The sequence below is a fragment of the Ips typographus genome, linkage group LG5, assembly GCF_016097725.1.
Source record: "Ips typographus isolate SLU linkage group LG5, UJ_Ityp_2.0, whole genome shotgun sequence".
NCBI lineage: Eukaryota > Metazoa > Arthropoda > Insecta > Coleoptera > Curculionidae > Ips > Ips typographus.
The window spans coordinates 6,578,360-6,605,128 of record NC_138426.1 but is presented as its reverse complement, the minus strand read 5'-3'; the positions used below and the strand labels follow the sequence as shown (position 1 = coordinate 6,605,128).

The window sequence follows — 26,769 nt, the reverse complement described above, 5'->3', positions numbered from 1 at the left end:
AGTAATTCGACTTTTCCTTCGCTTAAAAAAAACAAAAAAATCTGATATTAAGTTTAGATAATTTTTTTTCTGACTAGTTTTTTCCTAAAAGTAACACGCAAGCCGTTTTGCTTTTCCAAATATTAAAATTTCCTATGTTTAATGATCAATGTCCCATAAAGTACCACATTAAAAAACTGATCATAACAGAAATTATCTATCTATCTACTACTGTCAATGTTAGTAGAATCTAAAAATATTATCAGTTGCTAATGTTGTTTCATTATTGCTACTAACTTCATGTTTAGAAAGAGGACCAATCTAAGCAAAAACGAACCCTGTTGAATTGAATTAACTGCTTACTTTTGCCATCGTTGGCGGTTTGTACTGTAATTGACAGTTCTTGTGGATGTTATTGTGTAAAGCTGACAACTGTTCAACTTTTTCTTACCGTAAAGTTAGTTTTTCTAATACTGAGAGATAATATTATTCTTACTTGATCGAAAACAGTTTCGAACATGGTCGCTTTCGTTACTGTCTGTGTTTGTTTCTCATTACCTACCTCTTCAAAGAAAACAGTAGCATAATAGCATATTTCTCTAGGATTGTTTAATTCAGAGTTTTATTAGACTAAAAATCAAAATACGGCTGAACAATATGTCATTATTGCAGTTAAGTTTCAGAGCTAAAAAAAAAATTGAGACAGTCAGTGTAATGAATAACCTTCAAACATTTAATACGAATTACGAACTGACGAACACCGGCAATTATGCGTATTTATAAAACCATTAAAGTCAAAATTGGTTAGTGAGAGCTTAAAAAGGCGCGTACAAGTTGGGCGCAAAATTTAGGCAATACATCATAAGTTTGACAAGGTACCTAATTTTGTCTGGAGATTCAGGTTTAAAAAGCCTTCTGACGAACCTTTATTTTACAATGGGATCAATTAATTACATGCCCCAAATATGACTTAAGGAGGTACCTACACATTTGTAAAATATTTAAAATCTAGGAATTGTATGGAAGAGATTCTTATCCATCTTCCGATTCTTAAGTTTTATTTTCCTGGATCTCATCATCGGTCTTTTCCCAGATTTTTTTCTAATAGTTAGTTTTGTTGATCCTCTTTTTTAGCTTTAACGTGGTCTTCCTCTTTTTATTTTTTCATTCCAATTACAGTATAATAGTATATTACATACTCAGGTGGAAAATGTTTGATTTCTGTCGAGAGATTAGGTAGTTCGCCGAGACGAAGTCGAGGTGAACTTTATCTCGAGACAGAAATTAAACTTTCTACCGTGGTTTGTATACTATTTTATTTTCAACCATTTATCAAAATCTCATCAAACTTTTAATAAATCATTCAGATGAAACATTGATTGCTAATAGTCTCTAACAATAAGGTAGTATAGGTGCACGGGTAGTTATGACTTCAACCATAATAAACGACTGGTGATTTGTTTACAATTTTGACAACGGCATTATTGTGCTATTTCGTCTTTAATATTTTGAGCTAAAACGTTTCTTAAAGTGCTTTTAACATGGAGATTTTTGAAGACGCAGATGTTACTCATCATCACCAGTCTGTTCACTACAATAAGTAAGTCCAGATATGACAGAACGCATATTGACATTCACCCGGGTGGAAAGTGACATTTACCCGGGTGGAAAGTGAGTACTTTCCACCCGGGTGGAAAGTAAAAGCAGGTAGTTTTCATCTTTCCACCTAGTTTACACATAAGAAATAACGTTATAACATACCTGGTTGAAAATAAAATCTTTTTTCAATGACCGCAAGGAAGCTACACTTGCTGCGCACACTTTTACATATGCAAAGCAAAATTCTCAATACAAATTTAGAATTGAAAACAAAATGTATAGTTATTTCATTCGTAGAAAAAATATTGTTACTAACACGTGCGTAAAGTGGTTTTCCCGCCCTTAAAGCTTATCCGCTTATCTAACTGCTTTCACGTGCGGAAAAACCTAACCTTGCGCACTGATTAGGAAAACTACTATTTAAGAAACTATTCCTGTGACTTATTGTGTACATGCCTGAACTATATCATATGAAACCATAATATAGTAGGCGACATCAACTGTTTGGACTATAGCATATTGGATTTTCAATGTATGTCTTTCTAGACGTTTCTATCAGTTGGTAACCAGGAATGCATTGCTCTATTTTTAAGTATTTTTTTATTCTTCTCTCCTTCGTTCAGCGTTCTGGGTCTATAGAACCTTATTTCCGGATATACATAACTTTTGCAGTAGTTGAACTTCTGTCCAGTCGCTAGTTGTTGTGCGTGCAAGTTTTCTTGCTGTCCCCCATCACATAGGGGATAGATATACTCGGTGTCCCATGATGAAAACATCAATCGATATGAAGAAAGACTTCAAAAGAAATGGTATGAAAAGTTAATATACTAGAGTAAGTACCAACTGGCTTCATCATTTTCATCATCTTCAGCTTCTCTCCGTTCATCTCCGGACAAAAGCCTTTTCAATTCGACGCCACTCGTTTCTATCAGTAGTCCGACTCATCCATTGGGTACTCACCAGTTTATGGATGTTATCTTTCCACCTCGTTCTCGCTTGTCCTATTTTTTTTGTTTTTCTGAGCCTCCACTTAGTATTCTTCCAGGTTCATCTACCATCATTTTCATATTAGCCTTGCCACCCGTTTTGCGACGTCCATCACTTTTGTCCATTCGTTCGTCTTTCGGTCTTGCAGGAGTATTCCTAGCATTTTCTTATCCAGTTTTCTTTAAGCAATCTTTACTCAATCCACAGTCCCCTTACTAAGGTTCCGCGTTTCTGCGGCGTACGTTAAAGTCAGTAGAACATCAGTCAAAAACCGGTGTTTTAAGATATTGCAGAAAATTTAGAATTAAAGACATCACTAAGTTTTCCTTATGCTGTTCATGCAAGCTGAAGTCTTCTGGAGATCTCTGCTCTCTGACTGTCTTTATCGAAGGATATTCTTTGTCCGAGGTAATTTTGCTGGTGTTGTCAAGGTCAACATCTGCAACATTATTGAAATTTTACATTACATTTGTTATTGCTCTGTTCATTTGCAGGCGTAGTTTTTTGCGGCACCTCTAACATGTTTTTCGACGACTTACTTTGAAAGTACCTCATGTACGCTTCCATTTAGAAGCAGAAAGGGGTTATTTGCCGCGCGCGAGCAGAAAGAGAGATTTTCTCCTCTAGAGCGTTTTCGCTTTCTACTAACAATCTACTCACCAACTTTTTTCGGCGTTTCCATAACAACGCTTGACATACCTGTTTGAAATAACCACATTCCGTCAAAGTGATTTATCGGTGACAATGAGTTCGAGCGACGAAAATGATGTGAGTTGTCCTTCTAATCCACCCCACAGCAGTCGTCGAAAAAATATCGTCTATATTTCGAGCCAAAAGTACTTTTGCCGCTTTTACATGATTGCAGCGTTCGGCTTCGCCTCAAGCTGCAAATTTCATGTGCAAGCGGCAAATATATACTTTCCGCTCTTAATATAGAATATACTATTTTCAAATCATCCATAGTCTCGACAAAAAGTACAATATCGTCAGCTCCCTGTTCCTTCTACAAGGTCCTAAAGCTTCTTGTCAGGAACTTGAAGGTATGAGACATCAGTGAGATCGGCCTGTAGTTTTTAATATCTTCCTTGTCTCCCTTCATAGAGTATAATCACCGTCCGGGTTTTTCCATGCTTGAGGAAGTCACATTTATCTAAGCACCAACACCAACTTGCTTTCTACTCATAGTGTAAAGATATGGTGTTAATCTTCCAGCTATGCCTGTTCGTCAGCTGTCCGTGTATTCTATTTCTATTCTGTTTACAAAATATTTTCCAATCTAGTTTTTTAATTGAACCTGTAGCCTTTCTCTGTTTTTATGAATAGAGAATATGTGAAGATATTTTTCATTTTCATATTTTTGAATTTTTTGCACAAATTTCTCAAAGCGTCACCTATCTCTTTTACTGCTGATACTGTTATTCTTACTATCTGGAGGATATCTGGATATCTGGAGGATCTACGTAGAACTATATGTGGATATTTGTATTGTATGTTTTAAATCTCTCGCTTGTCTTCTGATAGCATTTTGGCAAAGTATTGGTTCCATCCTTTTGGTGGGGTGAGAAAATTGCTCTAGTTGTGATAGTTGTTCCATATTTTTCCGATTTTGTGTTCCTCAAGATAACCAATATTTCCAGTAAAACTGAATTTCGGCATTCCTTTATACATGTTGTTTTCCAAGCTGTTTATGTTATATTATGATGATTCTCTTGGATCTTCTAGTTTATTTGATCGCGTTGTTTGCGAACTTGTTTTTCTTTTTTTAGTAGTCATATTTTTAGATTATATGCGTGTCTCCTTGGAAAATGGGATGAGATAACAATGTAATAGGTAAATGTTTTGAATGTGACCTTTGCTTCTTTATTTGCCACGTTTGTCTTCAATACATATTTTTTTATTAACTAAATACGACATCCCGTCTCACTCACTTACACTAAATTATGTCATATAAAATTAAAAAACCCTAATTAAATTTTATTAAGCTTTGCATAAGGTAATTGATGATTTTGCATCACTTTGGGCGGGCCAAATTTTAATTGATATACATCGCAAGTATTTACGAGTATAACGAGCGTACAAAAAATAAAACCGTTTAATTTTCTTTGCCTTTTTAATTAAGGGGGGAGTTACTTGAATGGTTGCCATCTTAATTTTGCGAGAGCAGATTCTGGGATTTTTATACACCAGTTAGTAACGCACTGCCACTTTGTTGGTAACGCACATGCCTAACACAATTAGCGAGTTCATAGGGGCTCACTAATGGTCACCTAACCTAAAACAGGTAGCATTAAGGAGTAGGGACTCCTCAAAACAGCTTGTGCCAAAGAGCATAATCTGATTCACATCATCGGAGTAAATGTATCATTAATGAACCATTTCAGGACAAATCGACCAATTCTGGTCGATTTAGCCGCAAATTGTATTTTCGGCATCAAAGATTGCATATTCCGATTGTAATGCAAATGAATTCGCAAATTATTGAAAAACTGGTTTTTGGTTTGCAATTACTTTTTGGTACAGTTTGCTTGCGATGATTACATGTCATTAACTAAAGACCAACCGCGACGTAGCGATATGTTATTTCAGGAACTTTTCGTTTTTTGCAGTTTGGTTAGCGGCAGGAAACAAAGAGCGTAATGAAGGGAAATTTGCCGTTTTAATGTTGCCAGATTAAGAAATTTTTTTGGGGTTTTAAGTTTTAAATTTGGTGTTGACATGAAAAGATTTTAAAATATTAAGGTATTTTTAAATACGGTTGTACGTAGGGACCATTTATTTTCCCGTGGCGGTTACGTCATCATTTGCCTTTCTTGTCTATTACATGCGTTCCGAGCGCGATAGAATTTTGACGTCATCTAGTCACGTCGGCAATGAGTCAGGACGACAAGGCTCGGAAAATCGACCGCCATTGTTGACAAAAAGTAAACAAAGAGACATTTTTTATTTTTGATGTAAATTTTACAATATTTTAAGGAGTATTTTGATTTAACTTGTTTTTAACTGCGATACTACGTGTGAGACTAGATAATGTGTGTGTTTCGGTAGTCAGTTTTGAAAATTCCACCTTCTTAATACACTTTACAACTATCAAGGGGCCCAGTGAAACATTCTGAAGGAACTAGAATTTGTGGAACAGAAAAGGATGCCTTTTCTAATAGAAAACACTGTCACAATGAAACAGCCCATATATTTACTTACTCCCAAGAAGATTTTTTACAAGAACACTACAAAAACCAAGTTTATTCAAGCCAGTGGTTCTCGAAGAAACATTGATATAGAGTAAAGGTGTATTTAGCAGAAGCTGACAAGGTGATTTACCTAATACTATAAAAAGGACTCTGGTAGAGGTATTAATGAGCTGCTAATACTAAATAGCTTATGTTTCAGGTACCTTTATTTGCCTAATCTGGAGTTTGCTTATCATGTTTTGAAAGGGTCCAAATTTAATAAGTCTCATTATCAATTACTCTAAAAGACTCTAAACAAAAGGTGTTTGAAGCTATGGTTATAATGGTGTTGTCAAAATCCATATGCAGAGTGTTAAAAAAACAAATTTCTAATAAGTTTCAGGTAATATTAGAGAGATACAAGTTACTTAATACAAAAATTTGATCAAATGCCATTATTTTGCAGAATTAGCCCTTATAAATTTTGCCGTATCTTCTCTGACTATAAAGCTAGAAACAGATGGTGCTACTGTTAAATACTTTTACATCAGATAGTAGGTTAAATTACTATTTTAATTGTATTATTTACACATTATGAAATATACAACTAAAATCTTTAAAAAGTACACTCAAGTTTCTTTTTTATCTAAGAAGTCTAGTTTTCTGCATAAACAATTATAAAATTAGATATTCTTTAACTGGAGGTAGCTACCTGCTCGTACAATAAGCTGAATTGAAATTGAAAAAACATGTTAAATAAATTACCCAACGAAACCAAATTGATATGTATTTAATGCTGAGTAAATTTACAAAACGAAATAAATAAGCAATCTATATCACAAAACCAAGAAACAAGTTCTTAAAACACCAACAATTCTGTTATAAGTTAAAACACTGCTTTAGGATTTAATAGTCCCCAGGATACACACATTGCCTTTCCTTTCTTGCAAATTTTATGGAATAATTCTTGAAACGTTGGTATTCGGCTGTTAATGACTCGTTTGAATGCACCTATCTGTGATGTTTTTTCCAGATAATTTAAATTGAATGTGGTTGTTGTTCCCAAGCCAAAGTTTGATTGGAACTTTCCGCCTTTGTTTACCACCAAATGTTGCAAGTTTTCCAGTTTGGTGAAGAAAAATCTTAAATTCTACGAAGGTCTCGCAATAACAACACTAATTAATAAACTTAAACAACCCTAAATTAAGTTTTTATTTCTTCTGTTTGTAGTTTTTGGTGTTTTTCAACTTTTTAAAATTCCTAACCTCAAAATGTTTAGCCGATTGTCAGTTGGGACTGTGCCCTATGTTGCCACATCTTCCATGAGCAGATGTGAACCGTGTATTGTTTGTTGCAGTAATAAACGGACCGATGAATTATACAGATTTCGAAAAAAAAGCATTTATTGCATACAAAACATGTGAGATTCTTAGAATGTTTTTTTTCAAAACAATAACGTTTTCTCATTTTCATTTATAATTGCTTAATGAAAGATACATATTGTGAGGTTTAGAGGAGGAATTAGTCAATACGGCAACGTCCAAACAGGTGATTAAAAAGATGGATAGCCTAGCTTGTAATAAACGACGTGCGTAAATTTCAATATGGCGGAGCACTTGATGACGTAACCGCCACGGGAAAAAAATTAACCATATATACTTTTCTGGTTGGCTTGTAGATATGCACACTTTGCCTTAAAATACAAAGTACAAAAATAAGAAGAAGAATTATTTTTTAACGTTTTTATCTGGTCAACTTATAAACTAAACTAGGTGAGATGGTTACATTGGAAAACTACAAAACTTACAAAGTGAGGGTTCTACCAAGTTGGAAAGTACCGACACAAAATATCGTGTTTAAGGTTATGTAAATCATCAACCCCAAACCTTAATTCGTACAGTAACATCCCCAAAAATAAGTGATTTGGGACAGTTTTACTGGTTCCCGCACCTTTAGTACTACGAAAGTCACAAATCAAAGGTGTTTCCGATTTTAATAGATTATATATGTATATAATAAATTTATTAATATATAATAGATTAGTAAAAAAAAAAAAAAAAAAAAAATTTCCTTCTTTTTGTTAAAGAATTACTTAATGTCATTAATTTTTTAAATTTTTAAAACACCCCAAAATCTTGTATGAGCAATTTTCTATAAAATAACTAAAAATATTACAGATTTTAAATCTTTATTCCAAGATTAATTGAAATTACTTAATCTTCTAAATTTTTATTCCAATGATTAATTAAAAATACTTAATTTTCTAAATTTTTATTCCAAGATTAATTGAAATTACTTAATTTTATTTTTAAATTTAAATAAATAATAAATATATATAAATAATTTATATATTTATAAATAATAATATAATATATATATATATAAATAATTTATTAATATATAAATATTTATAAATTTTAATTATAAATCAATAAGGTTATGAACATTTATAAATAATTTTTAAATACATAATTGCTCAGAATATTGTAATATATAAATAATAAATAGCTTATATATATATAATAAGTATTGTAATTTATTAATATATAAATTATTTATAGATTAATCACACAGTTAAATCGTGAGCCATTTTTGGCATTCTAATTATCGATCTAAGTATTAATCTTAAATTAAACTCTAATTAGTTAATTTATAAATCAAAGAGATTGTTTAATATACAATTATCCATATGATCTTTAAAGGTTCTTAGATGAGGGTGAGAGAGAAACTTTATTTGATTTATACATTTATATATTAACTAGATCTATAAATGATTTATTAATATATAATTTAAGCAAGCCAGCCAACACGCTATTCCATAACCTTTAAAGAGGCAAAATCGACGGTGTTTTTCCACAACTAATACGTGAGCTTAACGCTGTGGGTGTCTCCCAGACTCAAAGACATCAACCAGAAACCAGCGCTGGCTGAAATGTCTCATCAAGTCCCTTACCCTAACTTAAGCTTTGACATTTTTTATGACGTTTTGAATCAGCTTGATATGCTATTTAAGCGATTTCTGTTCCACAACCACTGCTTCCCGACGTGACAACAATTTAATGAAGTGGGTTGAGTTGGACTATCATATCGAGCTAATTCCTCGAATATAGAGGCGTTCAAGTTTTGCTCCCAAAAGAAGCTTTTGCTGGAGTTGCAGTTCTCCGTACGGTCTATAGTTGAACGATAGTCCTGAACCACCTTCTAGCTTTTGGATCGACCTTAAAATTCTCAGTGTTGATACATTTTATTTATTGTATTTACTTCCTGCTTGAAATGTGGCCAGTCGCATGATTGACAAGTTGCCTTGACGAAAGTTGTGGCAACTATTTCTCGTCGCTTCAGCCATCATACTTACTGTATTTCTGGTTCAGTATTATTATCTCTTCTTTGTTGAAACTTTTGCTAGCCAATGGATGTTATTGATGTGAATATTAGGTTTAGCAGTTGAGGAGCATCTTACTTCTGTGCAGCTGCACAGAAGAATCGACCTAGGATGGGCGGCCTATAGAAAGTTAAAACATATCTTCAAAAGTGAATTGTCCATCTGCCAGAAAAGAAAAGTGTTCGACCAATGCGTTCTGCCAATGCTCACATACGGCACAGAAACACTTACCTTAACGAGGACATCCGCGAAAAACCTGAAAGTTTGTGAGACCACGTCACAAACCAGGGCCTGCGGCGAAGAACCAGCGTGAAAGACATCGTCGAGCAAATAACCATATTAAAGTGGAATTGGGCAGGACACGTGGTCAGAATGGGCGACGACAAGTGGACAAAAAGATTTTTGGAATGGAGGCCTCGCACAGATAAGCAAAACAGAGGAATACCACCTACACGTTGGTGGAGAGCCATGAGGGAGGCCTACGTCCAGCAGTGGACTTTTTAAGCGCTGGTTCATCATTCTGGTTGAGACATCATGAGCATAACGGAGCAACCGAATATTCTGCATATCAAAGGGATTGAATTACTTTTGTTAACAATGAAACTTACACCTATAGGAGCTGCGAGAAGTGATTTAAACTTACTCTGAGTCAGTTTATCAAAAAGGTGTTCAAATCGTTTAGAGTTACTTATACGTCAAAGCATCATCATAGTCGTTTAAAAAACTTTTTTAACCAGATCTTCAAAAACCACTTACGACGGATCTTTTGGAAATAATGTTAAGTAACTTGTTAAGCGCAAATTTGACGAGTGGCAGGGAAGACAAAGTCCTATTTGGTCATAAAATGGCATTGTCAACATATTTGACGACCTGTGTCGAGATCATACGAAACTTATTGGTCTCCATTGTGAATTATTTCTCCTTTCCTATCTAACAACCTTCATATATCAACTAACATCTAGCAATAAAGTATAAACTAGTTTCCGATAAGCCGAACGAACCAATGTGCATGCAAAGCTAGTTAAATATATCAGACCATATGGGTCAGGTGTTGAACTGTGTGGTTGAGTGTGTGAGGGAGGATTATGTTGAGCTTTGTAGACCAATCACACAAAAGGGTCTCTTTCTGTTCTTTAATAAAATATCTAGTACATCCTAGGATTTTATGATCGAAAGTACTGATGTTAATGATAAATTCAAACAATTTTTAACTATCTTGGAAAATGCGTATTTAGATTCTTTTCCAGAAAAATTTTATATTATGAGATCTGACCAATCCTGTAACATTACGTGGTTTGACAATGCGGGAGCATCTCAGTCGTTTATGTGAGCTCAAATCACAATACAACATTCCAGATATAGAAAATCTGTGTAAATACCATAAAAAAAAATTTTGGCAATCTATACATGACGCCAAAATCAGGGCAAATAATAACTTAATTCTCATTTCTACAAATCCCAATAAATCAATGTGGCAAATAATAAGTAGGCACCGTCATGGGATCCAGGATATCCATCAAGAGGAATCCTGGCCCAGTCCTAATTATTTTAATAACTTTTTTCTAATATAACTGGATCAGTTTGCAGAGTTCCAAATTGGCCAAAGTGTGTGTGTGTGTGTGGTTCCAATCTTTAAGATGGGGGATCCGGGTCAACCTGAAAACTACAGGGTGCGTATTATTGAAACGAGGGAAGGGAATTATCAAAAGAAAGACCTGTAGAATGTGACAGGAACTTGCCATTGTCAGCTTTTTCTGTCACATTCTATCAACACTTCTCTTGAGAATTTTGTTCCCTGCTTTCAAGAATAGGCCCCCAGGTCAATATCTCTTCTACCTGTGGTTTCAAAAGATGTAGAGAAATGTATGGTCATTCAAATGGTGGATTTCTTCGTTCAAAAAAAAAAAAAAAACAGTACAATTCAGGGCATAGTAGATCTTGTATCTGCCATTTTAGACGCCTTCCACAATAAGCAGTATGACCCTGTTCCATTTTTGGATTTGAGCAAGGCCTTTGACTGTGTCGATCATGGTATTCTCCTTCTCAAACTTAAATATTACAATTTTGACACCACGACACCACGAGTCTCTTGATTAGCTCATACCTGGAACGCAGACATCAAGTGGTGAGGGTGGCACGTGCTTCGACGGTGAGTGAGATTAACATAGGTGTCCCCCAAGGGTCAATTCTTGGGCCTATATTGTTTTAAATAGTTTTAAATATATATAATGACCTTCCTTATAATGACCAAACGGTTAAATACACCCTCTTTGCCGATGACACCACGCGGTTAAGGGCTGCCAGATTGACACGGGAGAGGGCAGAGGACTGTTTCTGCTCTATTAGGCTGCTGCTGAATGTAGACAAGACGCATATGGTATTTTTCTCCCTTAACTCCCTTAAAGAACTACAGGACACACCAAATGTCTCGGCAGTGACATTTCTGGGTGTGACCTTAGATCCCAAACTACAGTGGCATGTTGATGCCCTTGCAAGGAAACTTACCAAGAGCGTTTATCATCTCCGGCATCTCTTTCGGTGTGTCTTTGCTGTTCTAATACGAACAGCTTATTTCACAGTTTTTCATACACACATTAGCTATGCAATCCTTGCATGGGGACATTCGGCGGGGAGGCACAGGATTTTCGGACTGCAGAGGAGGGCTGTGAGGGTAGTGTCTGGTTTGAGTGTTATACAGAGGATTGCAAAAGTGCCTTCATAGATTTGAGGGTTTTGACTGTGCCTTGCCTTTATTTGTTTGCGTGCCTGGCGTATGTGAGGGATAACCTAACCTTTTTGCAACTCATCGGAAAATGCATACCTATAGCATTCGTGCCGGGGATGATCTAGTTCCGGCTTACAGGCGCCTGCAAAGGTGTCGGGATGGCCCAGGGTATTTGGCGACTAAATATTTTAATGTTTTGCCTGTTAGGATAAGAGAGTTGCCACTATGTGTGTTTAAAATTCCAATAAAAAAGTTTCTTACTAGCCAAGCTTTCCACTCCCCTGAAGAGTATTTCAATTCAAATTTCAATCAGTTGTAATAGGCTTGGACCTTTTGTACGTAATATTTTTTTTCTTTTAGTACTCCATTCTATGTCTGTTTAGTCATCTGTATTTTATATTTTCGATAATACTTTGTAGGTTAGTCATATACAACTAGGAAATTATGTAACTTATTATTTAGGATCTATTTTGCTTATTCTTTTGACCATATTATCTGACGTGCGTTAGCACGGAAAGGTAGAGGTCGTTGGTTGTAGTCCAGCTGAATGCGGACCAAAATTGTTACTTTATTTATTATAATATATTTATCAATTTATGTCCAAATGTCAAAAATATTTCCTTTCATTTAGTATATTTATGAACGATAAACAACTCTATGTTAAGATTTATTTCTGAAAGGTGTGATTAGGATCGACAATAACACCTTTCTGTCACCAACTTGATAAAAAGGTGTGATATGATTTTACTTCAAAAGTATCGTTAGAAAACGTAAAAATTGTCCAACTTCATATTGTCGTTGGTTAATCGCAATCAGCTCATTCAATGTGTGTATCTACAAATTATTATGAAAATACATTAAAGATTTCTTCAAAATCTGACAAACCTAAATGATGGAGTTTCAGAAAATATGAAAAGAAGATTGCAAAATCAGCACAGTGTGTCAAACATTAAATATATTGTTTTTTCTCAAAGAAGGATTTTCAGATACGGATTTTAACATACTTTCGGCAACAAACAATCACACACTACCCCAAAATTTGGTGCCAATTTGTTACAGAACGCATCTAAAATGTAACATATTGTAAACAACTGATTTTCACATTTTTACAAGTGCGTTCAAGACAATACTGATTAAACCAAGAACATAAAAAAGAAACGTAATCCTGCATTTCACTTCTACAAAAGCACGCACTATCTAAACAGACTATTGGAAAATCGGTTTCCACTTGCTTTAATGCGATTAGCCTTACAAAAATAGTAAAAATAAATCAAAAGTAACTAGCTTGAGCGCGTCTAAGAAGTAATCGGTAGTCGTTAGGACAACCGGTATTTGTTTCGTTAATGAGTATAAATGTCCTAACACCGTTCGAAATAGGTTCGGTTTTTCTCCCAAGTTTACATCACATGACCGGTTCAACGAGCTAGCTGATTGTGGCTTGATAAAAGCATGAAAAACTGCTGATTGAATGATTATTTTATCTTTTTTTGTCAAACCATTTGATCATAAACATCATGAAGACGTATAAAAACGGATAAAAAATGAAAATACACATAAGAAATAAACCAATATTTTTGATTTATTGTTGCTTTTTTTAGTTATTTTAAAGGAAGATTAAAAATGAAATTGGCGTTATGATAACGCGCGCCTATAATGCCCTCAGGTTGTTATGAACACTAAAACCTACAGCGTTTTCAAGGTGTCATTTATTTATAATGTATAAAAAAAACATTGAAATCTTTGACAAATGTAGCATTATATAACAGTTACACCTAAATATAATCAATATATGTTATCATAAATCAATTATACTGAAAGTAGGAAAAGTTGCAGTTTTTTTTGACGTAAAACAGTTAGTTTAATTAATGACTACACGATATGTCCCAATTTATTTTATAAAACAATAGGTAATTTGCACCTGCTCGAAATACTTCAGTCGAATTAAGAATAACTGATAATTAAAGTTTATGGTTAGCTAAGTTATTTAAACGATAGAAAGAGAGATTCCAGAACGCTGAAATTGTTACCAAATTCTTAAATAACACATTTTCCTGAAATGGGAGAGACAAAGGAAAACTACCTAATTACACGCTAAAGAACATTTGGGACAGAATTTTCTTAATCTCACGAATTCAGAATTCTCTTTCCTAAAACTCACTACACTATGATCATGATTCCCCTTTTCTTCTTTCATTGATCAACTTGTAGTTCTGAAGGCTACTTGAGATAGGAGCAGTTCCCTAGGTTACAGATGACAGATGAGAATTGCACAACAGCGCAACATTGATTCGAACAAATATACGAATATTATTTAATTTTTTTCCAAAATAAATGCAGAAACCAGATTAAAAGTAAGTTCAATACAAAATTATGTAAGTAATGCAGTATATGAATTCAGATAGGTGTCTGACAATACTGCTGTAAAGATTTTACTTTTTATTGGATTTTTTGTCGTTATCTCGCGCATGCAATTACCAATGTTTGTCAATTACACTGTTTTCCTATGGAGTTTCTATATTATGGAAAAAATATGTATATATCACTTTTTGAATGAGGTGCAGACTGACCATATTTTGATAGACTTTTACAGTATCTTTTTTGACTAATACTACTACAGCAAAAAAAGTAAAAAAAACTTGACCTGATAAAGACAAGTAGAGTAGAACTTGTATTGAAAATTATGAACAAAACAATAACTTGACAGAAACTTAACAAAAAAGGAGAAAAGCCATTCCAAACATACAATATAACATGCCAGCATTGTCTCCTTCAATGAACGTATAAACTAAAAGTTTTGTTTTTCAACGTTATGTATCTGTATCTGTAGAGTGGGGAGGGTGAGTGTAGACCCACAGCACTTAGGCCACATGTGACCCATTATACAACCTCCCGAGTTGTCCTCCTAGGTCACCGTCCATCCTGCCTTTCCCAGGAAGGTGGACAGGTCACTAGGGGACATCTCTTTTATGTCGGCAGGTGTAGGCCAAAACTCACCGAACACACACTCTCTTATTGACGATAACTCCGAACACTCGCATAAGACATGCCGACAGTTTCATCTTCCTGATCACACATCCTGCATAGAGGTGTGTCCACTAGCCCCATAGTATGGAGGTGTTTCCTTAGTTGACAGTGGCCAGTCAGAAATCCTACTGTTAAACGTAGGTTTTTCCTGGTCATCGCCAAATATTTCTTCGCCGCCAGCTTCCCAGGGTGACCCTGGCAATCACGACGCTCTTTCGACCTATCCCCAATCGACTGCTTTTAATGAGGTGATATGAAGAGTCTTGCTTATGAGACAAAATAACATAATGATGCGGCATTAATGGGGCTGCTCCTAGATTTGGGAACGCCATTTGTAGTTTCTAACTCATAGAGTTGAGTACAGATGTCACCAGATGTTGCACAACAACGATCATTTCTGGCATCCAGTTGACTATATTGGGAATACTGGAATGAAGGTTTTGTTCTTTGGCTAACAAGCCCTATAGCGTCTCTGATGAGCCCTAATACGGCGAAACCGGTCGGAGGATTGGGATTGATAAACAGAAAACAAAACCTCACCATTTTTAACCAATCAGATCGCTGGTTACCGAATGATGAGGCATTAATGGAACTATTCCTAGATTTGGGAAGGCCATTTGTACTTTCTAACTCATAGAGTTGAGTACAGTCACCAGATGTTACACAACAACTATATATCCTGATTATGATAACTTTAGTTGCACGTCATCAAGGTGAAAATGGGCACCCCGCCCATTTTGTCAATGTTATAAAAAACGAACCCAAATTGAAGAATATGTTTTATATATTTTTCTTACGAAATTGACTGTGGTAGCTGAGAGATATCCATTTTGAAACTCGACAATACTGACAAACCAGGAAATTTAGGAAATGCAAAACATAAATTTGCGCACTGATTAGGAAAACTAGTATTTTTCCTTTGTTTCTTGAGTCTGTAAACTTAGCTAGTATAGAAAACTCAACTTTAAAATTATAGCAAACACCAATCAGGTTCTGCTAATAACATAAATGTAGTCAATAATTTTGCAATTTGTATGTAAACTACTTTAAGGACATAATCACATAAAATACTTTGAAAATCTAAGCAGTATTTCGATCATTGACAGTAAGTAACCATATAGATACACATATCTCTTATCGTTAAGTAATGTGACCACATAATTGCCGGCTTAAAAGCATTGGGAACTGAAATTTGTAAACTCAGAACTATGCCAGACGATAAAACAAGATTAAACCATACCAAACGGTTCATGATTAAGTTCCTAAGTAAATAAAATAGCGAAACACACCTTTTTGATGGTAAATTCCTGCCGAATCTCTGCTTTTTAAACCGCATAAAATTTAGTGCACGTAGGTTGCACAAAAACAGGCAGTTACTCTATAGAATTAATGAAGAATGTAACGAGGCTGAGGTAGTTAAATAGTTCAGGTTAGAAATATCTGTTTCTTTGGACGAACCTAGTTTCTTGCCATATGTTTTATCACAGAATTGCACGCGATGGCAGCTAAATAGTCAGTAAGCGCCAATTACGTTGACCCATTTAAGGTTACATTACAATAAAATGTATTAAAACATTTCAAAATAGGTATGAGCGCGTTTTTTTCAAAATCTAGTTCTTCAGTGATCATTCAAGAGCAATTACCATGTATAGCTCAGAAATAAAAGTTTTAATGTGTTCCCGTATTTCTTTTACAGAAACCAAAGAGAAAACATGCACAGAAGATACCTGTATAGTAATCAGCAGTGGTACTGCCCAAGCAATTTCCAAGAAAGACTTCTGTACCTGCAGGTGCCATCCACAACTTCCAACATTCAGGGAAGATTTAAGTATTTGTGTCGATGATATTCGAGGTGAGTTTTAACTTCTGTTGGTCAATGAACCAAAAAATTATAAATGCCATGAAACAACTGAAGCTACTAACGGCATAAAATCGGCCAATCGCGTTGTTATTTTAATGAAAAGGAACCGCTCTTGGGGTGCCATATGGCGCTCGCCTCGGAGAATGTTGACCATCAGTGTAAAGTTTTTCATCATCACTAGTTATGCAAATGAAGACAATGATGACCAATTATAATAATTGAGTTTAATCTGAATCTGCTTGAATTGGTTAATTTAGAGGCCATTCAGCTCCATAATGGTATCTAAAAAATCTAGGAATGCAACAGAAATGTGTTTTAGCTTATATGAACAAATCAGGTGAGAAAGAGGTTTACACACAGTTATCTGAATTTCTGGTCTTGAACTTGTATACTTGTATAAACCCCAAATATGTTTATAAATGAGATCGTTACGAAGTGCGAGTAAATCTTTAACACAATGATTTACAATTATTATATTATTATTGTAGGAACTTGAATATTTGGTTGGATCTTGACCACGAGAGAAGGCTTAAAAAATTCTTATTTATACATGGTTTTTCACGAAAGGCGTACAAGCTCTAACATATGCAACCAATTTTTGAGAGCTCCATCCACACCATCCACACTTGGACATCCTTCCTAAAACCCCCTCAAGCCTTTAGATAACGTAACATGCTATATTTAACTATGAAGTGCATTTTTTTGGTCTAAGTAGGCACATTTAACATTAATCTAGAAATTGAATGATTAATTATACAGGGTGGTAAAATCTTTTCAAAGATTGCCGCTTATACCCAAATTTGATGTTTTAAACAAAACAAGTATTTTACAATCCACTGTTTAATTCTTATTATTTTTGTAAAACCCTTTTCTAAACCTAAATCTAATTGTTTTGCAAGTTGCAAGTTATTCATAGTTTTTTTCGCACAAACTTGGCTCCAGAAAAATTTTGATTACTACTCCACTGGAATAAGTAGAAAATATAAATTTTAAAAGTAATTTACTACGGGGTCTTAAATGAAGGTTTTGAGTAAGAAAATTTGTTCTAAATTATACAAGTTTATCAAAAATTCTAAAAGACCATTAAAATGCCTTAAATGGCATGCACTATTTTTAAAGAGTGAGGATTCGGAAATAGAACCTCATTTCTGCAGTAATTGGATTGTCTTGTGATTTTGACCTAAAATAGCCAGTTATTATAATAAACGTAAATTTAAGCGCAAATTCCAATGCTCTAAATCTCTACTAATGCAAAAAGTAAGAAATTTAAAACATTTTAATTAAAAAATGACATTTCTTACCTCTTTAAATTCAATATCTTAGAATAATTCAGTTCTTGCAAAAATTCGCTTTTATTTATCAAACCTTACTTCTTAGGAATAGGAATATGATTTATTTGAAAAGAGGCTTTTATAAAACTTTATATAACGCAAAAAGTTCTACTTAAAAAATTAACTTTCTACGGTTTTTATGTTTAGAGAATAAATCACTAAATTCGACAAGCTCTGTATAATGTAGAACAAATCTTCCAAGTCAATTTTAAGTAGAAATTAAGGTAAGTTGAAGTTTAAAAGTGACAGATCAAGTGCAAAATAACACATTCTAAACTAAAAAAATCTAAGCTGTCTTTAAACTCAACTTAACCAATGTTTAACCCAAATCAGCATGCATATACTCCGGGTAGGTCCACTAATTCGGCCCTTCACCAAGTGGTTGGCAGAATCGAAATATCATTGGACAATAAAGAATCCACTCTGGGTATATTCATAGATATCGAAGGAGCGTTTGATAAAACAACCTTTCCGACAATTACCCAACAACTTATCTCCAGGAATGTACCCCTGGTAGTAGGAGAATGGACACTTAAGATGCTCTCCAGTAGAGCAATAAGTATCAATGTAGAAGACATCACAGTGAGAGGACTGGTCATGAAGGGATGTCCACAAGGAGAGGTCTTATCACCCCTTTTTTGGAACATAGTTCTGGATAGCCTAATTAATCACCTCAACAATAATGGATTCTACACAATTGCATAAGCAGATGACATAGTTATCTTGCAGACCGGAAAATTTGTGAACACACTGTGCGATAGAGCGCAGGATGGGCTCAAATTAATAGTGTAAGGAACACTCACTGTCGATCAATCCCAACAAGACTGAGATGGTCCTTTTCACCAGGAAAAGAAGTTTATCGGGCTTAAAACCTCCCGAAATCTTCAAAGGCAAACTAAACTTCTCTGAAGAGGTAAAATACCTTGGTATTATCCTCGACAGGAAGTTAACCTGGAACTCTCACCTACAAAGCAGAGCAAAAAAGCATATGTGGCTTATGAGCAATGTCGAAGGACAATGGGACGTACATGGGGTCTTTCACCCCGAGTGGTCACCTGGATCTACACTGCTATAATAAGACCTATGTTAACGTACGGAGCCATTGCATGGTGACCGAAGGTTCTACAAGCAACATTTATCGGAATACTATATCAAATACAGCGAATGGCTTGTTTAAACATCACAGGAGCCATGAGAACCACACCAACCGCGGCAATGGAATCAATTACTGGTCTGACCCCTCTGGACCTGTACGTTAAGGAGGTTGCGTTAATGGCCATATTACGATTGCGCACGGTTGGTGTAAACCCCGCAGTAGGAGCAGGTCCATTGAGGCTAAGCCTATGGCGAGAAGCACTTACTGCGCTGCCTCTGTTGCAGGCAGCCAGTGATGCAATTGAACCCAGATTTGTGTTTAACAAACCCTACAAAATACAAATAAAACAGAACTCAGAGTCAGATGCTGCGAATGCAATACGTATTTACACAGACGGCTCAAAAAGCAAAGAAGGCTTAGGATGTGGAGTTTACTCTAGGTCACTAAGCCTAAGGATTAAGTGGGGAATGGGAAAAAATACCAGCGTGGTTCAAACGGAACTGGCTGGTATCTCAATCGCCACGAAATAACTAACCAGAAAAGGTATTTCTGGCAAAAACATAATAATCTGCCCTATTAGCACTGAACAGACAACGTGTTACCTCAGGGCTAGTACTAGAGCACCACCAAGATGTAGCTAACACCTCGGTAGATAACAATATTATCCTGAGATAGGTTAAAGGGCACGCTAGGATCAAAGACCGACTCTTTAGCCAGGGAAGCGGCTGGACTAAAAATTTTAGGACCCAGTGACACCTAGGGCCTGATGACTTCGACAATTGTGGAACTAGCCAAACACTACACGCACGCTCAAGAGATCGGATGAAATCAAAGGATGCAGTCTTGCCAGGATCACCCTGGGTGACCCTGGGAAGCTGGCGCCGAATAAATATTTGGCGATGACCAGGAAAAACCTACGTTTAACAGTAGGATTTCTGACTGGCCAATGTCAACTGAGGAAACACCTCCATACTATTGGGCTAGTAGACACACCTCTATGCAGGATGTGTGAACAAGAAGATGAAACTGTCGGGCATGTCTTATGCGAGTGTCTGGAGTTATCGTCAATAAGAGAGTGTGTGTTCGGTGAGTCTTGGCCTACACCTGCCGACATAAAAGAGATGTCCCCTAATGACCTGTCCACCTTCCTGGGAAAGGCAGGATGGACGGTGACCTAGGTCGATAACTCGGGAGGATGTACAATGCGGCTGCGGGTCACATGTGGCCTAAGTGCTGTGGGTCTACACTCACCTTCCCCACTCTACAGATACAGAAGGTAAGTTGAGGTTTAAAAGGGACAGATCAAGTGCAAAATAACACATTCTAAACTAAACGAATCTAAGCTGTCTTTAAACTCAACTTAACCATTGTTAGGGAAAGAGATATTAGTAACTTGCAACCTAGAATTAGATAGATAAGAATGGGTTATACAAAATACAATTATCTGTTTAATCGTCTACATCGCATCTGTGAAAACGTTTTAGACGTATAGATCAAGAGGTATAACCAAATTTAAAAAAAAATAAATCTCGTTTTCAAGAAACGTTTGTGGTACTACCGCCTACCAATCACTGTGTACACAAACAGGTCAGGTTTGTGTTCAACAAAGCTGGACATAAATGTGTTTTCTAAGGAATATTTCCTTACCTTTTACTTTTACCTTTTCTTTTTACTGTTTTTTTATTGTGCCAATTAAACGTCCGAATATCATTTGATTGTTAAAACCATTTGTCTGTCTTGTGTACAATTTACCTGAACTTTAAAAGAGAAATGTTATTTTTTTCAATTCATAATATTTGACTATATTATTATATTTGACTAAAAACTTTTTTGCACATACCACCTGTTCTTAAGTAGTACAAAGTACTGTTTAACAGATTATGCTGATGACCCGAACTTACTGGTGGGTGGATCAGATATGGGGAAACTGCACGAAAACGCAAATTAGCTTCTTTTTTTTCATACACGGTTTGAAGGAATTCAATTTCTTTAAAATAAATCCAAAACAAGTTTATACTATGCTATACAGAACAGAATCACTCCCAAACTTTACTATTGTTTATGACAATTAGTTTGTAGTATCGCAGAATACTAAGTTTCTGGGCATTTATATTGATGAATTTCTTGACTGTTTTTTCAGATTGAAAATTCTAATGATACACTTAATGTGCTAATGTATTCGTTCAGTTTATGAATATCTAGATAGAGCAGCTAATAGAAGTCTTTATTTTGCAAATTTTTATCGTAGGTATGTAATTATTTTTTGAAAAATCAGCTAAAAAGTGCAAAACATTTTCATTATTCAAAAGAATATGAAGAATGGTTAATAAAATGTCACCATTGCAATCCTAATGCTGAGGAGTCCTAAAGTACAAAGTAATTACTATTTACTCCTTCTACATATAGGTATGGGATAATTATGATTGTTTTTAAAAATAGGTCTCAATTTAAACAAGGATGATGACTGATGAGACTGATCGATGTTCATTAAACATTAGTAAATCAGTCATTTATGTCAAAGAGTCAAACATCCCAAATGATATCAAAATAAAAATGCAAAGTGACTGTCAACACAAACTGGAATTGTCTTACCAAATTTGCTGAGTTGGGTCCTGGTTTTCTGCCAAGAGTTTCTCATCAGAATCAAGCCGTCTAAGCTGGTTCTGAAATCAAGAGATTGGAGGTGCAACAGGGTAGTTTTAATAGCATTAGAACCTTAAGAACTTTTAAACGTTTACACAAAGTTTTACCTTTAGAGGGCTTGTCATTTTCTTATGATAAGCCCACTGGGAGCATCACACAATAAATTAGGAACTGTATCAACACGATTTTAGGATTACCGTGAAAAAAATATTATACAATGTGGTTCAATTACTATAGGTCACTATTACTTCTAAACAATAAGGATTAGTGCAAATCCGGTTAAATTAGACAAAAGTTGACAAACTCGATGACAAGTTAACATTTCAAGAAAATGATTAATTAGAAAATAGATTATGATTAAGCACATACAATAGTAATAATATACAAGCAGTTTAGCTAAATCATTATTTACCATTTTATTCATTTCATGCAGATCCCTCCTTATCACCAAGTACAGTACAAGTGCTTTACTTGATGAGCAGGAGATAGGCATTCAAATTCACGGTGTGACAGTAATTAATCTGAGATATGCGGATGACATAGTTATTTTAGTTAGAACACAAGAATATCTACAGACGCTAAGTAATAGTAGACATAGTTAGTGAAGAATATGGACTATCACTGAACCACTAGGCATTCGAAGGTACCACAGAGTCGTGGAGAAAGGCGGAAGGGTGCAGACAAGCCAGGGAACCCAGCGACTCCAAGGCAACATCCAAATGGTTGATGTCAAGGAGTCGCTGGACCTTGAAAACCCTGGTTGCGATTCTGACTGACATTTACATCTACTACGAATTGGTGATAGCCCTGTTTGTTCACAATGTGTGACGCCGGAGGAAATATCATATCACCTATTAGGAGTCTGCCATCGCTGGTCGTCTATCAGGAGGCGCTTTTTTTGGCCACACTGTGGTGACTGAGTGTCTTCCTTGGAGTGGGGACGGATCCTTGCCTTCGTCAAGGAGACGGGACGTCTGGGTGGCGTAGATCAGAGGTGGTACGGTGGGGAGGGTTTGAGGGGAAACGGCGAAAAGGACCTTGAGGCCTACTCACCGGACCTTTTTCCCCCCGCATTACTACTACTACTACTACTATCACTGACCCAAAGCAAAACAAAATTTAAGCTAATAACAAAAACGCTCCAAGACATTCGGAGAGTATATGTAAAATGGTGACACTCTATTGAAAGATAACCATAATGAAAATATTGAAAGCTCACAAGAAGAACGAATCAGAATAGAACCGGCCAGAAGCACATTTGCAAGAATGAAAAGACGAAATTTTCGTCTAAAAATACGATTGTGCTTTTCATACTATTCTATGGGATGGGGCACAAACTTTGTAGGGAAATGACATGAAGAGACTGAAAGCGTTAGAGATCTGGATTCACCGGAGAATATTGGGTTTGGGGCGGAGATAACCTAGGTGGAGAGAGTAACCAACGTAAAAGAGTACACATAAGGTGTGAAGTGAGACGTGTGCATAAGGAGAGTGAAATAATTCTGACAATACAAAGAAGAAACTTCGAATATATAGGACGTCATGAACGGAGAGAAATATCAAATATTATGCAGAGAAAAATCCAAGGAATGAGATCCATAATCTGGTGTGATAAGTGGTTTGGGTACAGTCACAACGAATTATTTAGAGCGGCGGTCTCAAAAGTAAAAAAGGTCGGTTCGGAATGGAGAATACACCTAAAAATGGCGAATATAGCAGAGGCCTTAACAGTCTCTTGAAGAACACAGTAGGATCAGATATTACTGTTTTTATATTTAACTTTCTAACTTAAATGAAAACGAAAAGGAACTACACACCCTGAAGGAGCGACCTATTGTAACGTTGATAAATAACAACACAATTTTATCAGAGTATGCAGCCCTCCATATCTTAGTATTTCACATTTATTGTGGATGTTTTCCTCTGAATGTATTTTTCTATAACGAAATGCCACACTTTTTAATGATAATGAATATTCTGTCAGCAACTCAGTTTGTTCGACTTGTCTGCTACTTCCACTGTTTGTTTTTTAAGTTCTTGTCTCATTAAATTGAATTTTAGTTATATTTAACAAAATAGCTTTAAAATAATCCAGTAAGCCTAAATAATACCTATCCCAGTCAATTAGCCTTAACCTAACTAATCTTCAATAATAATTAAAAACTTCAGTAATGGTATTTCATCTGCTACAACGTAATTTATTATTTTTTCGGCAACTCAATTTCCCATAAAAAGCTTACATAACAGCTTAATGAGCTACGCATTAAGAATTAATTAGTAAAGTAAAATTAACGTTTTGGTTTAGTTTGCGTTAAGGCATGAGATCGACCAGTAAAAGCTTTTATTCAAGAGATGATCTTACAAAAAGAATGACTAATTTAGCCATTTACGTTATGCCGTTAAAATTTTGCGTATTAAGTCCCAATTACTGCACGGCAAGAATGGCAGCATTTAACTTTTGGAAGACTAAATAATGGGTAAGGTGCAATAAACTGCGATCAAAATGAAATATTATAGCATTCATTCAGCATGTAAAAGATCTATGCGATTATTTCAGTTATCCGTGCAAATATTCAAAGAAAATGAAAAGAATTAATGGATTTCACATACATAAAAAGTACTATAACAGCTTTTTTTATATATGCAATTGTTCAACTCGTCATAACGCTAATTATCCGTAGCGGCAAATTAATTATAAACTAATTAATAAGAATTCAACCAGTTTTGCTCATGCAGTACTCTACAATCGATTCTCATGTTACACTATATAAAGCAGCCCATTACGATGTCAGTATCCATCACGTAGTATTATACAACACAGTTATGGGAATTTCTATTGCTTTATCGTTCCTAATCAATATGCTGGTCGAGGGAAGAAAGGCGAGAAGAAGAGGAAGCTAAGTGGAGAGCTAATGAGTGGATTTCGAGCTGTTTACCAATTTATAATCTACACAAACATTATATGTTTGTAAATCTTATTGGGCTATTAGCATTGGGAATAGATAACTGTTTAAGCACACATTGTACGTTGTTTGGCAAATGTTTATGTACCCTGTTTTCTTAGGTAAAATACGGGATGCCTGCATAATACTGTCAGTTTTACGGGATTTCTAATTTTATAAATGGTTGGTTTCCCATGTTAGTGTTTTTTGCACTCAATATGCGATCTTATGTGAAACATCCAAAAACAACTAGTAAATATGCATCACGAACAATAATTATAAATACTGCTCCGAAGGAGCTCTACAACGATTCAATTTAGAATCACTCCTCTTTTGATTATTCAGGTAATTTATGGTTTTTTCTGCAGGACTAACCAAGGCATCTTAGGCCCAGTTGTACAACAGTGATTCAACTTTTGAACCTGGTTCAAGTCAGAAACATCACTTTGGTAGCAATGTTATTTCATATGGAAAAGTTCAACTACCAGTCGCAGTTCAATGGAACCGGTCCTTGTACAACCGGGCCTTAGTCCAACCAAATATGAACCTAGTTTGCCATATAGAGCATATTCGAAAAATGCTTCATTAAAAAATACAGGATGCTAAAGTTTTGGATTTTTTTCCACTATTTTGTTTCTGACATTTTACTGCAAATTTTGGGTAAATCCTTCTCTTTGTCTCTATGTTATTCCTTTGGTTATATCCTCTTTTAAGACTACGAACAATTTTGTAGTGCTCGCAAGCAATTCTCTTCATCACATCGCTCCACATACATGATTATAACAAAGAACAAACCTGCGCAAAAACACCTCTATGTGGACGGCGAACCACTAGAGAGGGTTACAAGATATAACTATCTAGGTACAAACATCACCTGAACGGCTGATTATTGCAGCTTTTGTCAAAATTAAAAAGATGTTCTGTAGCCGTAACCTGAGTTAATCTCTTAGAATACGCATGCTGAAGTGCTATATATTCCCGGTACTGTACTTTGCCGTAGAAACTTGGATCCTTAACAGAATGTACGAAAGAAAAATAGAGGCATTGGCGATGTGGACCTACAGAAGAATGCTCAGAATATCGTGGGTGGAGCACACGACCAACGCGGAAGTGCTTACTAGAATGAATAAAGATTTGGAGGTGTTGAAGGAAGTAAAGTGGAGTAAGATCACCTATCATACATAATGCGGGATTCTAAATATGAGATACTCCACTTGATAATCCAGGGGAAGTTTGTGGGCAAAAGGTCAATTGGAAGAAAAAGATTATCTTGGCTGGAAAATCTGCGAGAATGAACTATTCAGTGCAGCTGTTTCCAAGGATTGCCATGATGTTAGCAAACTTCCGATAATGGAGAAGCTACATGAAGAAGCAGAAAAGCACCAAAGACGATAAGAAGGCTACACGTATTTCTGCTTGTTGGCTTCATCAGGCATGTAACTCCATCTGTACTTTTAAACTTTTTACTTTTTGAAGTTTAACTTAGTTTACCAAGTTTTTTTATGCCAATCAACCTTAAGCGGAAAGTCTATGAGACTTACATCTTACTCTTCAAAACATTCGGACTGAAGACTATAATACGAAGAATGTAGAAACACTCAGAGAGCCAGCCTAAGAGATTGCATAAGAAATGATGAGATTCAAAGAAGAACCAGAGTAATGAATGTTGTGTGAAGAGTAGTAGAACTAGAGTGGAGATGCGCAGGTCAGGGAGCAGCAAAATAATGCAGTGGAGCCCAACAGCTTCAAAAACAAATGCAGGAATACCTCCAATCCGATGGCGGGATGACATACAAAAATAGCGGGGACAACTTGGATTCAGGCAGCACTGGATAGACTTACATGGAAACTGTTGGAAGCCTTTGGACTTTCCCGCACGCCGACTGAAGTTTTCGCTACGCTCGGTTGGGCATCAGTCGAGTGCGGAAAAGGCACTTTCCGCACGTGATAGGAACAACATTTTTTCTATGAGCGTTTCCAATAAGTGGAAAAAACAATAATTGAAAATAAATGATAAATTAAAATTGAAAAAC

The 26,769-nt window shown here is 35.6% G+C and overlaps 1 protein-coding gene and 1 long non-coding RNA gene across 2 annotated transcripts in view; both read left to right on the top strand.

The window, feature by feature from the left end:
* The window catches only part of sha (shavenoid), a 170,565-nt gene that overhangs the window by 86,899 nt on the left and 56,897 nt on the right, over positions 1-26,769 (top strand). The window contains exon 3 of the mRNA XM_081980672.1: positions 16,560-16,715. Within this exon, the coding sequence (XP_081836798.1) occupies positions 16,560-16,715 (156 nt within the window). The remainder of the gene's footprint in view (positions 1-16,559; positions 16,716-26,769) is intronic.
* Positions 6,016-6,358, top strand: LOC145729644 (uncharacterized). The gene is made up of 2 exons (XR_014178426.1): positions 6,016-6,135; positions 6,199-6,358. It is a non-coding gene; the product is annotated as an uncharacterized LOC145729644 (long non-coding RNA).